Here is a 15,710-nt window from a genome sequence, read left to right as displayed (position 1 = left end):
CAAATATGTCTTTATCTCATTTTACACCTTTGTTGCATGGTGTCCACGTATGACAGGTAAATAATTTTTAAATAAAACCAAATTTTGAATGAATGAAAATGGATTTCAATTTCAGTCATATTAAAGTTATAAAATAATGATAATAAATTCAGATAATTGAATTTTTCATAATTCATGCATGAAAGGGTTAAACATACAATAAAAGATTCTCAGTTTCTCAACCGAGTCACTGATGGCTGAATTGTAGTATTTGGTTGAACTGTCTCTTTAAAAGTGAGGAATGGTATAAACATGAGAAAGTTGTAAATGCGCACACTGAGAGCTGTCGTGAGTTGACGTTCCCCGTGAGATTACTGTAACACAGTGCTAGAGCATCCTCCATAATGTTGTACAACAGTTTATTCCTCCTTTCCTGCTAGTTTGCACAATGGACCCCTGTGGAGCGGCTTTGTGCTGCCTGTTTAAAAGCGGCGAGGTGCTGCTTGGCGCGAAATCTTCTTTGTTTCAAGATTGTGGTGCAGTTTTTTTGGAGCTTGGATATCCTGAGCAAGCTGTTTGCTCTCGTCCCCTCCACTCCCACTTGCTGTTTTCCGAGCACCAGCGCTTTTGGCCACGCAGCTCCACATGGTTCTCCCCACATATTGGAAGTGCTGGCTTATTGTGCCCCAGAATGCGGCAGAAATCTGCTCCAGCCCAAAGCAGATGGCCGTGTTCGTGGACCCACTCCGTCACTCCTGTTCCCCACCATATGACATTCACACGTGGGTGAGCCATCGCCACTCTCCCCCTGCCAAGTATTTAGCTTTGCTTTTTGGATGACTACTCAATCAGCCAAGCGCCCCAAGAGAAAGAGACCGCTTTCTCCACTGCTTTTTTTTTTTTTTTTTGTGAGTGATTTACTTTGTGTGCGTGTGGTGTGTGTGTGTGTGTGTTGTGCACATTGTGATGACTTGCATGTGCCTAATGTTGTTTTGTGTCTGGTGTTTGCAGTACTGGCGGCAGGTGTATCTGGTAACCGTTCTGGCCATGATGTTGGCAGTTTTCTTTGCCCAGATTCACCCTCATTACTTGAGCAAGAAGTGGCAGAAGCTGCGCTCTCTTCTCTTCTGTGCTGTAGCAGGATACGGCCTAATCCCCACCTTTCACTGGATCTGGATCAGCGGCGGCTTCGGTTCACAAATAGTCCAGGTAACTCGAACACTAATGCTTGTTTTATTTTGTTTTTAGAACTAATGAATTTCTGTCTGTTTGTCTGTCTTTCTATCAGCCTGTCTATATATTTGTCTGTCTTATACATATACAGTTGTCTGTCTGTCCATACAGTAGCTGCTTTTACCCAGTGATATCGGTAAATAGTCAGAAAATTACCAGAACTAGTAAAAAAAATGTAAATTCAAAAAAGTGTTGTTCACACAGGCAAGGACATTCTGGAATTTTTCTGGAAAAGAACATTCACACATCCATTTCATAATATCGGTAAATTCTGACATCATTAACCAGAAATGAGCTCTTAACGGCTGAAGGGGCCGGGCTTTTGTTGATGGTTTTACTTTTATTTAAAGCTTTAGTATTCATGCAGATGCTTTGTCTCAGAAGCACAGCTAAATATTTACACATTTGACTACATACAAGTTCTATGGATGGATGAGTATTGTAAACAACTTTGATGAAAACATGCGGAGGAACACTTTCGCATGTCGAGATATACATAATATGTGTGTGTGCTCACTGGAGCACTCCTTCACGTACACACGCATCAAGCAACTGAAGCAGAGCTTGAAGGAAACAAACAACAGCTCATCCAAAGCATTTTATCGATAATTTGTTTAACATTTGGCATTAAGAAGGAACATAGAAACGTTATCTGACTAACATCTAGCAGCTACATGTTTTTGGGGAAAAAAAATATTCAAAAGATTTTATTTTCGTGGATGTGAATGCGTCTGAATGTTCTAATTGGCTGGAGTAAACATCTCACGTCATCACGTTCTAAGCGTGAACACTCTTTTCGAGTATTTTCCTTCTGCCTTCACACAGCGCAGTATTCCGGCAAATTACCGGTAATGTTACAACTTCTCTTTCCAGAGAATTTAGCGGTATTCTCAAAAATGACCTGTTCACACATGACAGACCGGTCTGTCTTTCTGTTTGTCTATGTCTACCTTTTGGTCTATTTGTCTTTCTGTCTCTACAGTACGTCTATCTATTGGTCTGTCTATCTGTCTTTGTCTTTCTATCAGCCTGTCTATCTGTGCCCACTTGTCTGTCTGTCTATTTACTGACATCTGTTTATGTCTGTCTGTCTCTCTGTGAATATGTCTTATCTATAGATGAATTACCATGTTTGTAAACATTCAGGATGCGCGCACAGCGGGGTTGCAGAAACAAAACAGGAGCTCTAGCATTTACAGCGAGGGGAATGACATCCGATGTGGTACAGAGTTTGTTGTTGTATTAGAGAGAAGTTGTATTGATTACATATTATATATAATATTTACATAATGCTTTCAGCGTATTATAACAGCTTGTCACCCAGTGAAAACCACAGTTATTTAGCAAAATTAACGTTAAATTGAGCGGCAATCGTTTGACAGGTGCGTTTGCGACAGCACCCTCCCAATGGATATTGGATGAGACAAAATGGCCAAGCATCCAGCCCCAATTATACAATCTCATTGAAGCTCCAAGTGTTTTTCCAAGAGAGAAGTTTAAGGCCTACAAGTCTTTGGATGCCAAAAATGTTGTTCCGTGTGGTCATGTGCAAGAAATAATGCTCCATGATGACCAGATTCAATACTATGTATTTCTAAAAACCGAGGTTCTGCCTCGCCAAAGACAAGAAGACAGAACTGTACAAGCATTGGGTAATCATCAACAAGCAAAACAACTGCATTCTGACAGCGAACTACACCTGTACGGCAGGGTATGTGAAATATATATTCTTACATTTTATTCTTAACATTAGGTGTCTGAAGTTTAATTAACCAAATTTAACTGTTTTCTGAAATCGTTGCTGCAATCAAAACGAGTAATGTGTATGATTCAGCAAAGCGTAAACTTACCTGATTTGAAATGAAAACTGCAGAGTCCAGCATTTTTATTAGGTCCTCACTCCATTCAGCTCCCTTTGAGCCAAAGACGTCTGCGTTTGGCATTAAAACCAGTGTGGTGTACAGTAAAAGTTTTCGAATCTGGCATCCTACCGCACAACACGGCACATTTGCTATTGCAACTGGGAACCCGTGTGACGTAGGTTGGTAATTCCTCTATTGGTCTATTTGTCTGACTATCTGTCCGTCTATTGGTCTATCTGTCTATCTCTCTGTCTCTGTCTGTCTATATGTCTATCTATTGGTCTGTATCTATCTATCTGTCTGTAAATGTGTATCTGTTGGTCTATCAGTCTTTCAATCTAACAGAATATTTAAGTATATATAATTATTTGCTTATTTAAACAAATAATGATTTTAATTATATTGTGATATTTCATAGTAAAATGTGGTAAATGTATATTTAGTATTACTTATAACATACTAATAAATAGATACTGTAAAATAAACACTAAATGAATACAAGTTTAGTAAAACAAAAAAAATGCATTGGCGAGTATGTGAAAGTTAATTCTAAAAAGGCCTGAGAACATGTATATATTTGGTATATGCCCTGGGTATGTTTTTTTTGTTTTTATATGGTTTTAATTTATTTATTTTTATGTACAATCATGAGTAACAGCTATGGTGATGAATATATCTTCACCCATTTTAACAGAAACAGTAGTAGTAGTGGTAGTATTGTGTTTATATATGTAACATTCTGAAAAAAAAAACTTATTTATTTTTTTTTATAGGAGTTTCTTCCCAAAGTGCTGATCATGTATTTACTTGCTGTAGCTGCTATTGTCTTCTACATGTCTAAAGTTCCAGAGCGGTATTTTCCAGGTAAATGAAATTCATTCCAACACTTCAATAAGAAGCTCTATTTAATATTTTTAAAAGAATACGCATCCTGACATTCCTGACAGCATTTGTGGATATTTTACCCAATGAAAAAGTTTTGAAGTGAATGACTAAACCAAAGGTTACACCTGCATTAATCAACTCAACTCACACTTGAACACGTAATATCTTATTTTCACAATGCTACATTTTTTTAGCATTTTATTTTAATTAGTTATTCAATTAGCTTAATATAATTAGATTAATATGTGCTTATAAGGTTAATATGAGATTAATATGTGCTTTACAATATTAATAAGTGCTTTACAAGGACTTTTCTTTGTCAACTAAGTTTATCTATTGAAGCTTTTTTGTAGTGTTAATAAACAGGCTATTGCAGGGTACCCATGGGGTCTTAAAAAGACTTAAAATACCTTAAATTTCAAAAACTAAATTTAATGCCCTAAAAAGCCTTAAATTCACTGAATTACTTCGTTGTAAGTCTTAATTTTAAACAGATCTTAATTTTCCTCTGTCCAAGTAAAGCTACCCAATCGAGCCGTCCTCCATCCAATCACCAACAATAAAAACTTAATAAAATCAGGGAAAGAAAACAAAAAACAATTACACAGTTCCTCATGATGATAACAGGACAATTTATCCCTATATTTTATCTTCCATTCGTACAAAAACTATTACAGAAAGGGGAGTAGATATAATATTTATAAATAGACATGAAACTTAAGGTTTTATAACAGAAACGCATTAGGTTAAATAGAAGTTACACTCAATTACTTTGGACCACAAGCCAACAAATATACATTTTTGATTATTTATGTAATTGCCTCAACAATAAATATATTTTTAATAATGTTAAAAAAAGAAAGAAATATTAAAATGTTGAAAATAGTGTATACAACTACAGTTTTCTTGTTTTGACACATTAAAGTATGTCAGTAGGATATAATTACATTTGATTTTTTTTTTTTTTTTTTGTGGCAGGAAAAAAAATCCATTGGCCCAACTGGGTCATTAGAAATAATCTTTAGTGTTTAGCCCTCTTAAAATTTCATTCATAATGGTCTTAAAAGGGTCTTAAAAAGTCTTAAATTTGACTTGATGGAAACCTTCAGAAACCCTGTATAGAGAATGATGAAGTTTTCAATCATTATTGTCCATGACATTGGCCAGATTAAAGATGTATATTACACTGTTTATTACAGGCCAAGACTACATGCCACAAAAGTAAGCAATTACATTACACACAAAATGTGAGCTGTAATCATTTACTAAACTCTTTAATTAAACGTAAAGAGTAAGACAATCCGCTTGATCTAACCTACTCTCACCTTTTATTATTATTCTTTTGCGAGATGGTGCAAAACAGTGAGGGACAGTTATTTATATATTTCTGCAAAAAAAAAAAATTAACTATTGTTTTAAGATTCTTTACTCTTTAATACCCGTTGTAAAAAAAAAGTAATAATAATAATAATAATTTATGAAAATTAAAAACCACAGGCATGTGATCCACCGAGGACATAAAAGTAGGAAGACGAGATCCCCCCGCCCCCTTTAAAAAAAAAAGTTTATATATATATATGTGTGTGTGTGTGTGTGTGTGTGTGTGTGTGTGTGTGTGTGTGTGTGTGTGTGTGTGTGTGTGTGTGTGTGTGTGTGTGTGTGTGTGTGTGTGTGTGTGTGTGTGTGTGTGTGCGTGCGCGTGCGTGCGTGCGCGCGCGCGAGTGTATTTGAATATATTCACTAATGGTCAAGATGATTTGAATTACTCTGATGAGAATGTTTTATCAGATTTACCAGTGTCATCCACTAACAACAGACCTTGGATATAATATATTGCATCATATAATATCAGCTCATCAACTCACACTGCTGATTGAGAGATTGTTCATCGGAGAAGTTGTCTTAATGCTTTCATGCTCCTCTTGTAATCTCAGGTCAGCTGAATTATCTGGGCTCCAGTCATCAGGTCTGGCACATACTGGTGGTGTTGATGTTCTACTGGTGGCATCAGGCTGCTCTTTTCATTACCAGCTACCGGCACTCTCACCCCTGCCCAGACCACCCTCTTCATTCCTAGAGTCACAGACACGCCACTGAAGACTCTGGAACAGTCAGTGTTTATCAATATGATAGCGAGGTATATGGATTTTTAAATTGTTTTTTTTATACATATACATTTTGTATAAGTGCCTAGATGTTTAAAGTCAAAATACATAAACATGTAAAGCTTAGGTCTCAAACTGGATTCCTGGAGGGCCGCAGCTCTGCACAACCCTAATTAAACACAGCTGATCATACTAATTAAGCTGTTCAAGACTACTAGAGATTATCAAGCAGGTGTGAGTTGGAATTGGTTGGAGACAAACTGTGCCGAGCTGCGGCTATCCAGGAATTGAGTTGAGACTATTGATTTAAAGGCACCTGAGAAGAGAAGCAGTGTTAGGCTTTAAAAAAAGACACTTCTTAAGTCATTTTACAGTATGGGCTTGTGTGGGTTTTTCTATCTGCACAAATGCACAATGTCCGATTAATAGTTAAGCATTCAGTGTTTTATTGTCTGTTACTGTTTACTTTTGGTACCTAAAACTTCCAAGCTTCGTCTTACTGCGTTTTATTTATTTATTTTTTTTGTGAACAGGAATATTTTGAAGTTAATGTACACTAAGTATTAGTCATTTTACTGACAACATTCAATGAACCAAAGAGATTTGTTAGGGCTTGTTCAGAATTGGTAGATAAACATTTTTAAATGATATTTTGCTGGTTATCACATACACTGTAGCGTGACACGTTTCAAATACAGACACAGCATTATGTGTACAGTTCACTTTTGCTGGGTACTGACATTCACTATTTAAAAAAAGAAAAAAACATTCCGTTAGTCTCATTAGAGCTCTAATGTCACAAAGTTCGGGCTGTAATGTGTTAGGGCAGGTCTAATTTTGTCTCACAACAGTGAACTGTACAGCGGTGTAATAATATTATTTTTTTATTAATAACGGCAGTCGGTTTGTAATGCATAACTGTAGGGTGATGTGCATTTTTATGTGAGCGTTTTCATGATGTTGCTTACTATTTTTATTTATTTGTACTGTATATTGGGATATGATCTTGAGCTGAATAAACATTCACCTTGTCCTTTTCAACTACAGTCATGACGATTCCTTTATGCCGAGTTCAGACGATTTTCAAAGTAGTGGCGTCACAGATGTTTTTACACTGCATGACTATCTGTGGTGGCGTTCTGTCTGCTGTGTTTACACTAAGATGGATCGGTGGCAGGGGGTTTCACACTGCATGACTGTACAATAGGAGAATCGCTGACAACTTTTGCCTTGTTCCGCAAACTACATCTCACAACCCAAAACTCGAGAAGTGACATAGAAACAAAGCGAGGTCACGTAGTATGTCTTTTATTATCAACTATGTAATGAGACAGAAGCCTTTTTAGAAGGTTAGGAAATGTACTTATTTTGCTCACCTGGCCTTTGAAGGAAATTAGCAATTTCTCCTCAACTTCATTTCTTTTTCGTTGTGATATTTACTGAGAAACAGAAACAGGTGCTGCTGCCAAATTTACACTAGTTTTTTCCATTTTTTGGGTTCAAATTAACAAAAAATAAATGCTTTTAACCTCTGCCCCAACCTTCGGCCTATACTAGTGGATGCTGCTCTCATGTTATTTTCACTCAGAACACATTTCACACAGTATGGTTTGAATCGCCGACAGCTCTAGATATTTAGCACGGCAAATATCTGATGGGTGTTAGCGACTCATCAGCGATTCTCTCCGATTGCATCTTTGATAGTTCACACTGTGTGATTGTTACTCACATGAATGAGCACCGATTTGCCTGTGATTTCAGGCATTTGTCTGCGATTTCTCAAAACGTAAAATTATGCACACTAAACTTGGCATTAGTAACTGAGTATGTCATGGACACTAATAGTCTGATTTTAATACGATTAAGACAATACTCTGATTATACCATGTAAACAAGCAATTTTTTCGATCACCAGACCAGCGCATTGATGTGCTGCTATTGCACAGTGTCATCCACGTGACTGAATACTTCGTGAAGAACAGGGGGGAAATTAAACATGCTAGACTTTCTGCGATGGTGTCGTGAGGCGTCGCAGGCATGGGATCAGTGGTCGTGAACTATACTACAATACATGAGAATAAACGATTGAATGTTGTCAAGACGCCCATTTGTCACTTACGGATCCCCACAACACCCTACATCAAGAAAATCTTGCCGAAATTGTGACAAATTTGTGTGATCTGACCGGGGCTTTAATTTGACAAGTCATAATCAAACTAAACAAAAATCGAATAAAGACGTTGAGTATGCCGATTTTAGTTGCATACTTGAAGTGCTGTACATTATATCTCTCATCCAATATCTTGTTTGTCACAGGGGCATGCATGAAATGTTCCTGGATGAAAGAAAAAGTGCCAAACTGCAGTTGAAGTCGACAAATTAAGAATAAAATACCTGAAATTACATGAAACTCCAAAGGAAATGTAGCTAGCGTGCTGACGCAGTGACATTAATCGAATTATGCTTTATAACGTGTAAAACGGAATCAAGAAAGAAACATTCTAAAAGCAGCTCATGTAAACACCATCATAATATTGTCTTATTCAGATACGAGCAAATGATTCCATTACTGGTGTTTATATAAAAGTAATCACTGTCTGACCAACAACAAAACCAGCCTGATCTCATGAGAAAACGTAAATATTTTACGTTTTGCCAGTTTAGTGGCTATGTTGTTCGAATTCGTACGAGTTCAGTCGTACGAACTTGTACGATTTTAAAAAGGAGGCGTGGCACCTAACCCCACCCTAAACCCAACCGTCATTGGGGCATGAGCAAGTCGTACTAAATTGTACGAAATAGATCGTATGAATTCATACGAATTAGCCACTAAATCAAAAAGGTACGAATTGCTGTGAGATTGTGTTGACAAAACACACAAATGCCGTTCTCTCACAAAAATGATTTTATTGCATTGTTAGAGTGTAGTATTACATAATAATAATAAAAAACATTGCAATGTTTGAAAGGAGTTGGGGGGGGGGGGGTATAAAGCATTTTTGGTCTTAAATGTTCCAACTGCAAATATTCAGTGATATAAATGAATCCCTAGATGGCCCTTTGTGCTTACTTTAAAACTAGCTTTAAAAATGGACGTTATATAAATATGCAAACTTAATTTTTCTTAAAGCTTTATTTACTTCCCTTTCTTAAAAGAGCTCTAAATATTCATGCCTAATGTACATACAGATCTTGTGAAACATCTATTGATAACAACAGATGTTTCATTCAGCGTGGGCAATTACAAATATCAACTGACTTGCGTTTAAATTCTCTAGTGTGGTCAATTTTCCAAAACTCCCTTTTCATGTATGACGTAAGGACATAGTCAAAAACAAAACGCCAGGATTTAAAACAATGAATAAAAGTGTAAAAATGTGAATAAAACCATCTATGTGAATGACGAAAGGCCTACTTTCGGATGACTCCGCTGACACATGCGCTTCTACAGCCATTGTATGTTTGAGGTACAGTTACGCAGGGTGAGGAAAACCCAGATAAGGCTTCGTGGTGTTTCATCATGTTGGTCGGCGAGTTTTCCCAACTCAGTGGTCAACGATGAAGTATAAAATGCTCAACTACATTGGTATTTTTGCTTTTAATCCTATTAAAATGAAGGATTATAAACGCATCTCCACTGTGTTTTTTAACGAGCACAGAGCGCTTACTAAATTGCAGCATAGAAGGTTTCTAGCAAGTAAAAGGCTAAAGAAAATGCTTATTCAAAAGCACTCATAAACCACAGGTTTAAGTCACCAAATGAAAACAAAAACTGTTACTGCTGTCCAGTTAGATATTAAAATACTTAAAAAAAAAAAATAAAAAAAACCCTACAAAAGTTGAACATCTAATTGAAAGGCCTACATCCCAATGGGCAGCACAGACAGAGATCACATCACTGTCGTCCACTAAAGACTTCTCCAAAGGCTGCTCGGACTTTGCATAATGTAGCAATGCATGTGTAGGTGTGTGTTTGTGTTCAGTCTCTTGTGTGTTGGAAGACGAGACATTCACTGCTTTGACGGGAAAGGTGCGGCTCCGAATGGGTCTAGATCTATCTGAGGGGTTTGCGGAGCTCCGCTTTGGACCACCAGTTCTGTGAAAGGCACAGCTCCAAAGTCATCCATCTTGTTTCCATCAAACACACTGTGCAGCGAGCTGGTCCTTGGCCTGCCGTTATTCGAGTTGATCTCACTTTTTCCATCTCCCAAGCTCTGGTGTCGACTACCATCTTGCGGATGGAAAGGCTTGGCTCCAAAAGGATCCAGCGAAACCTCCTCTGAGGGCAGAGCAACTGCTTTCTCCATCACCTCGCCCAGGGAAATACTGATGTTCTCTTTGGAGTCGGATGTGCTGAGGAACTCATTGCTGCTCTGAGAGTCCCGTCTGCCGACTTTCTTGTGCCTTCGTACCCGCTCAGGAGTGCGGAAGCTAGGCTTGTTGGTCTTTCTGCCACCGGTTGGCGTCCCGTGGTGTCGCTTTCCGTTGGTGCTACTGGCCTCCTGTTTGGTGCGCCTTTGCCGTGAGGAGAGTTTCTGAAGGCTGCGCTGCTTCTGCCTCTGCTGCTGAGGACTCGCTGATTCGTCCAAAGAGGCTTGGTCAAAAACGTCCTCCAGGGTCCCGGAGGTGGGTATGATGTGGAAAGGTGAGAATCCGAATACATCCACGCTGTCGGGGGAAATGGGTGGTGTCTGGCCGCCGGGTCCATCGCCGCTCCTGCTGGATCTGGAGAGGTTTCTACTGAAAGGAGCTTTGGTGAAAACGTCAGTCTCTTCTAAGGCGTTCTCCTGGCTAGCCTGTCTGAAAGGGGCTTTGGCAAAAATATCAGAGCTCTCCGGTGCCTGACCGCTGCCAACGAAAGGAACAGCACCAAACACATCCACTAGGTTTTTGGCAGTCATTGAGGCGCTTGGTGAAATGGGGGGAGTGATCACGCTGGCTCCAGATTCAACAGCAGGTGGGACCTCTGAGAGTTTCGCTTTTCTAGAGTCACAGTCGGAGTCTGAGCTGTGTTTGTCCTCCTCTTCTTCTATCTCATCTTCAGAGTCCATTAGCAGAGGCCTCTGTCCCAGGTTTTCAGGCTCGGTGTCTTCATGTTCGCTGTTGAGAGCTTCCTCTTCTTCCACCTCCTCATCTTCACTGCTTTTGGGAGAGGGAGGATCAGACTCAAAATCACTGTCTGAGTCCTCGCGGGCTTTTTGAGGCAGGGAACCAGTGGAGCTGCTTTTCTTTGCAGGTTTGCGCTCTTTGGCCAGTGGCGGGGTGGTGTCTTGAACAGAAACACTGGGGTTCTCCACTGGATTCTCTGCTGTCAGCACACCGGCTCCTGCTGAATGAACAGCAAAAATGAATGTCTGATGTGCATGACATGACTTTAAATGATTAAAGTGCTGTTTCGGGCTGCCTAAACTCTAGTTCAGAAATGCCCAAACTAGGGCCTGCAGGCCAAAGTTGGCCCATAATAACCTTTGATTTGACCCACCATCCCATCTGAGAACAGAGAAAAAATTAAGGGGAGGGTTGGGGGCAGCCCTTTAATAGAGATTGTCATTTCTAATTTATTATATTTTTTTGTTTCTTAATTGTATTTTTTTAGCTACAAAACAACAACTTGAATGAAATGTTGCAATTAAATTTTGTGAACAGACTAGATTAATTTAAATGTGCATTAAACTCTGTGTTAATGGAATTGTTTGTTTTTCTTGTTATAAGTTATTATAAAATTAATTATAAAATGTTGAAAAAAGTATAAAGCATTAGTTAGGCTAATAAGATTTCTATTTATTTTTAAATATTATTTTAAAAATTAGAAAATTACCTGTGGCAACTTTGTAATACAATTTGCTATATTTATCTTCAGCCCAAAGCCCTCAGTTATTTTTGGATTTTGGCCATATTTTAGATATGGGTGTAAGTAAAATAATGTATAATTTTTTTTTCTGTGAATATCTGATAACCTTTCTTCCTAATTTTAAATAAAAACAAATTACAAACATTTAAAAAAATGTATTAACTTGAGAAAATAAATAACAACTGTGCAGGATAACAAATGTTTTTTATGTGTGATGTATCATTGGTTATTATGTCAAATATTGATTTCATAACCGTTCTGAAGTCAAAACATTGGTATTGTGTTGTCTTAAAATGATAAAGTCAAGAACAATTTATCTTAAAATAACATTTTTATTTGAAATGTTAAAGAGATGCTATCAGTAATTTACTAAATGAAACTACATGTTTTACTCAAATACTTATAAATAGCAAATGCTAACAAAATATGATTTGGTGACAAAACTATAAAAGTGGGTTTTTGGTCACTTTATTTTAAGGTACAACTCTCGCTATTAATAAACCAAAAATTATATATATATATTTATTTTTTATTTCTTATTATTAGTTGTCAAGGTAGTACCCTCAGTATATATTGAGGTAGGACATTGAGATGTATATATATGGCCCTAGTTTGGGCTCATTGAGATATAGAAGGTGGGCCATTTATATAGATACACCTTAATAAACTTGTGTATTTCACATGAAAAACAATGGTGTGCTTGGTTTTGAATGTAACTTTATTCTTTCATGTGTTAGTTACAAGCCCCCTCACATATACTAATGTGCCACAAACAGGATTAATATCACCAACCATTCCCATTTTATTAAGGTGTATCCATATAAATGGCTCACCCTGTATATTGAGGGGAACAACTTCATTGTTTTATGTTCAACTGACTTAAATTTGCAAAAACAATTAAGTTAACTTCATTTATGTTGGAACAACATGAAGGAACTGCATTTTCTACAACGTTGAGTTTAGGTATTGGGTAGAATTAGGGATGTAAAATACGATCATACAGAATAGGTACTTTATAAGTACTAATAAATAGACAATATATTTTTAATAGGCTGTTATTAAGATGCTGCTAGTTAATATTGAGTAGTTTTTAAAGTGTAGATTGACTGTATATTTACTATCAACACCTTAACTTTCTGATTTTGATTATAATGTAATAACATGCACCTTTTGTAAAGCAGCTTTGGATCTATACTTATTATGAAGCTTAGGCAGGATATTTTAGACCAAGAGTGCCCAAACTTTTTTGCATAAAGGTCCAAATACCAAATAATCGTGGGCCAAATAAAGGTTAATATAGGAAACTACTTTACAAATTCAAATTGCCATGGGTAATTTCCTATTGGCTTGATCCGCTCACCAAAGTCTCTGCATTATCTTCTATCCGCCATGTGTACATTTTATACTAAATCTGATTCATTTACACTGAAACATTTCATTTCAGATAGATTTTTCTTTGTAGCCTAACAATAAAATCCACAAATATAAGGTTACATTAAATCTGAAATGACAATCTTTAAACCATTTTCAGATGGCTGGGCTAGTTTGGCTTGTCTGTTCTAGACATTTTCGATTTATTTTATATTATTATTTTAAGGAAAAGAAAATAGACATTTTATGAGACACTGAAAGTGTAAGGAAAACTATCAATTTCTTTTCACACAATTCGTTTAAGCAAGGCAAGCTTTGCTACAGAAAAACACAATATTTGTCAACATGTATAATTATTGAGATATTTTTCTAAAATTTGAAACGGCTGAATTTCTCAACATGGTTCTCCATTGCCATCCTTCCCCTGCTGAGCAGACAGAGCTGCGGATCTGTTCTCATCACATCCGTCCAAACTGGCAGAGCGAGACTCGGGATTAGCCAAACCCACTCCCATATATCTATATATACAGTATGATTTCCAAAAATATATAAACAAAACAAAGTTAAATAACTAATTAAATAAAGACTACTTCTGCTATACGATATTCAACAGTAGACGGAGAAACTGCAACTGAAAAGAAATCTGAAGAGAGAAAAAAATTATATATATATATATATATATATATATATATATATATATATATATATATATATATATATACACACACACACACACACACACACATACATACATACATACATACACACACACAAGCAGACTGTTTAGACCGTCCGGATTACAACACATCTAATCACGCCTTCCTCCCAGAATACAACAATCCACAGAACGTCCTTAATCATATAAGAAGATCTTGACCAAAAGAAGAATATTGAGTGCTCTTTTTTCCAGGCCCATCCGATTACGACAGCTCTATAAAGTCAGCTGCTGCATGATGGCTCCAAGACTTTCCCTGAATAAGAAACATAATGGGAATGTCACATTGGTCTGAGATTGTTGTGGATCTTGTGGATTACCCAGAACTCTCTTCACCCAGTTCAGCAGATGTCAAGCCGATTGTCTTTCTTTGTCCTCATAATGTATGCAAATTACTTTACAGACATTGTGTTTTTTCGGTTGTTTAAGGGCTGCTTCATTGTTTTCTCTTTTAAACACTCACTTTAACAATAGGACAAAGCATTTAAATGAACAATGCATTTTTGGCCATCGTTTAATCGGATGATTTAAATTTAGTAAACATGATGATTGTTTAAAAATACAATAAAACGATTATTGTTCAAATCTGAAAAGGATCCAGTGCTTTAAAGGTATTTAATCAGTGCTCAAAGTGTAGCGTTATTTACCATTGCACTGCTATATCTTCAGCCAAATTCCATTAATATCTGAAAAACCTGAAATCCTTGTGATCTGGAGTTTTGTGACTGAATAATATTGCCATGTATATTTCACTCATCTTAATGTTCATTCTAAAAAATTCCTTTCACTCATCAACATTTTTCATTATGACCAAATAAAGTTCTAAATGACAATTTTACTTAAAACGTGAAAGACATGTCATCTATACAAAATTGTGTTTTAAAATACTTACAAAAATTATCATCACTAACAAACAATAGATTTGGTGATTTTTAAAAAAAATAATAAATTATTAGTTTTTTTTTTCTAATTTAAGTGCATTGAATATAAAATATAAATAATAAAATAAAAAACAAAAATTTCTGCCCCAAAAAGTCTAAAAATTGTTTCGTTAGAAAAAAAGTAGTTTGAACAAATTTTTGTTCGTTTTGCACAACTAACATTGCAATATTTTTTTATTTTGCAATATATACATATATAGCGATATGAATTCAATTTCATCAGATGACTTAAAATCTCTGTTTGGAAAGAATTGATAATGGTAAATTGATTGGGATGATTCTGCAGTGGGAGTGTATCTCCAAAAAATCTAATAAACAATCTAAATGCAATCAAGAAAAAGACACTAATAGACAAAAGACAATAATAATTGAAACTAGAACCTAAAGTTCGTTGACGAACTTTGATGTTGGCTTGAGAAAGCCAACGTGACTGTGCCGGGGACTCAAAGGCAGTTGGCAGGAAGCACAGCGGTTGAGAAGTGGTTGCTAGGCGGTTGCTAAGATGTTGCTAAGGCATTCCTAGGTAGTTGCTAGGGTGTTCCGAGTGGTTTCTAGGCTGTTGCTAGGGTCCACTGGACTGTTAATCGGAAGGCCTCATTTACATTTTTGATCAAATCGAGAGAGAGAGGACTGATTTGTTCAGGTTGTTTAATGCAGATCACTGTAGTATAGTTAGTATTTATAGTATATATTATAATCTGAACAAAATTACATTATAATAAACATCATATGAAGAAAAATATTAAATTAAAATACTAATGAAACAAT

The 15,710-nt window shown here is 36.6% G+C and overlaps 2 protein-coding genes across 29 annotated transcripts in view; one reads left to right on the top strand and one right to left on the bottom strand.

Moving 5' to 3' along the window:
* paqr3a (progestin and adipoQ receptor family member IIIa) overlaps nt 1-7,110 on the top strand; it is a 238,227-nt gene extending 231,117 nt beyond the window's left edge. For 24 of the 25 annotated variants that reach the window (XM_087251519.1, XM_087251506.1, XM_087251504.1 and 21 more), the window contains 3 exons: nt 991-1,188; nt 3,848-3,938; nt 5,894-7,110. In XM_087251519.1, coding sequence (XP_087107645.1) covers nt 991-1,188; nt 3,848-3,938; nt 5,894-6,036 — 432 coding nt within the window. In that variant the 3' untranslated portion in view covers nt 6,037-7,110. 25 annotated transcript variants of the gene reach the window in all.
* Nucleotides 7,111-8,951: 1,841 nt separating this feature from the next.
* The window catches only part of bmp2k (BMP2 inducible kinase), a 65,530-nt gene continuing 58,771 nt past the window's right edge, over nt 8,952-15,710 (bottom strand). For 2 of the 4 annotated variants that reach the window (XM_087251836.1, XM_087251833.1), the window contains exon 16: nt 8,952-11,390. In XM_087251836.1, the coding sequence (XP_087107962.1) occupies nt 11,237-11,390 (154 nt within the window). In that variant the 3' untranslated portion in view covers nt 8,952-11,236. 4 annotated transcript variants of the gene reach the window in all.

The sequence above is a fragment of the Danio rerio genome, chromosome 5 (genome assembly GCF_052040795.2).
Source record: "Danio rerio strain M-AB ecotype USA chromosome 5, GRCz13ab, whole genome shotgun sequence".
Taxonomy (NCBI): Eukaryota; Metazoa; Chordata; class Actinopteri; order Cypriniformes; family Danionidae; genus Danio; species Danio rerio.
This window is presented reverse-complemented; position numbering and strand designations above follow the sequence as displayed.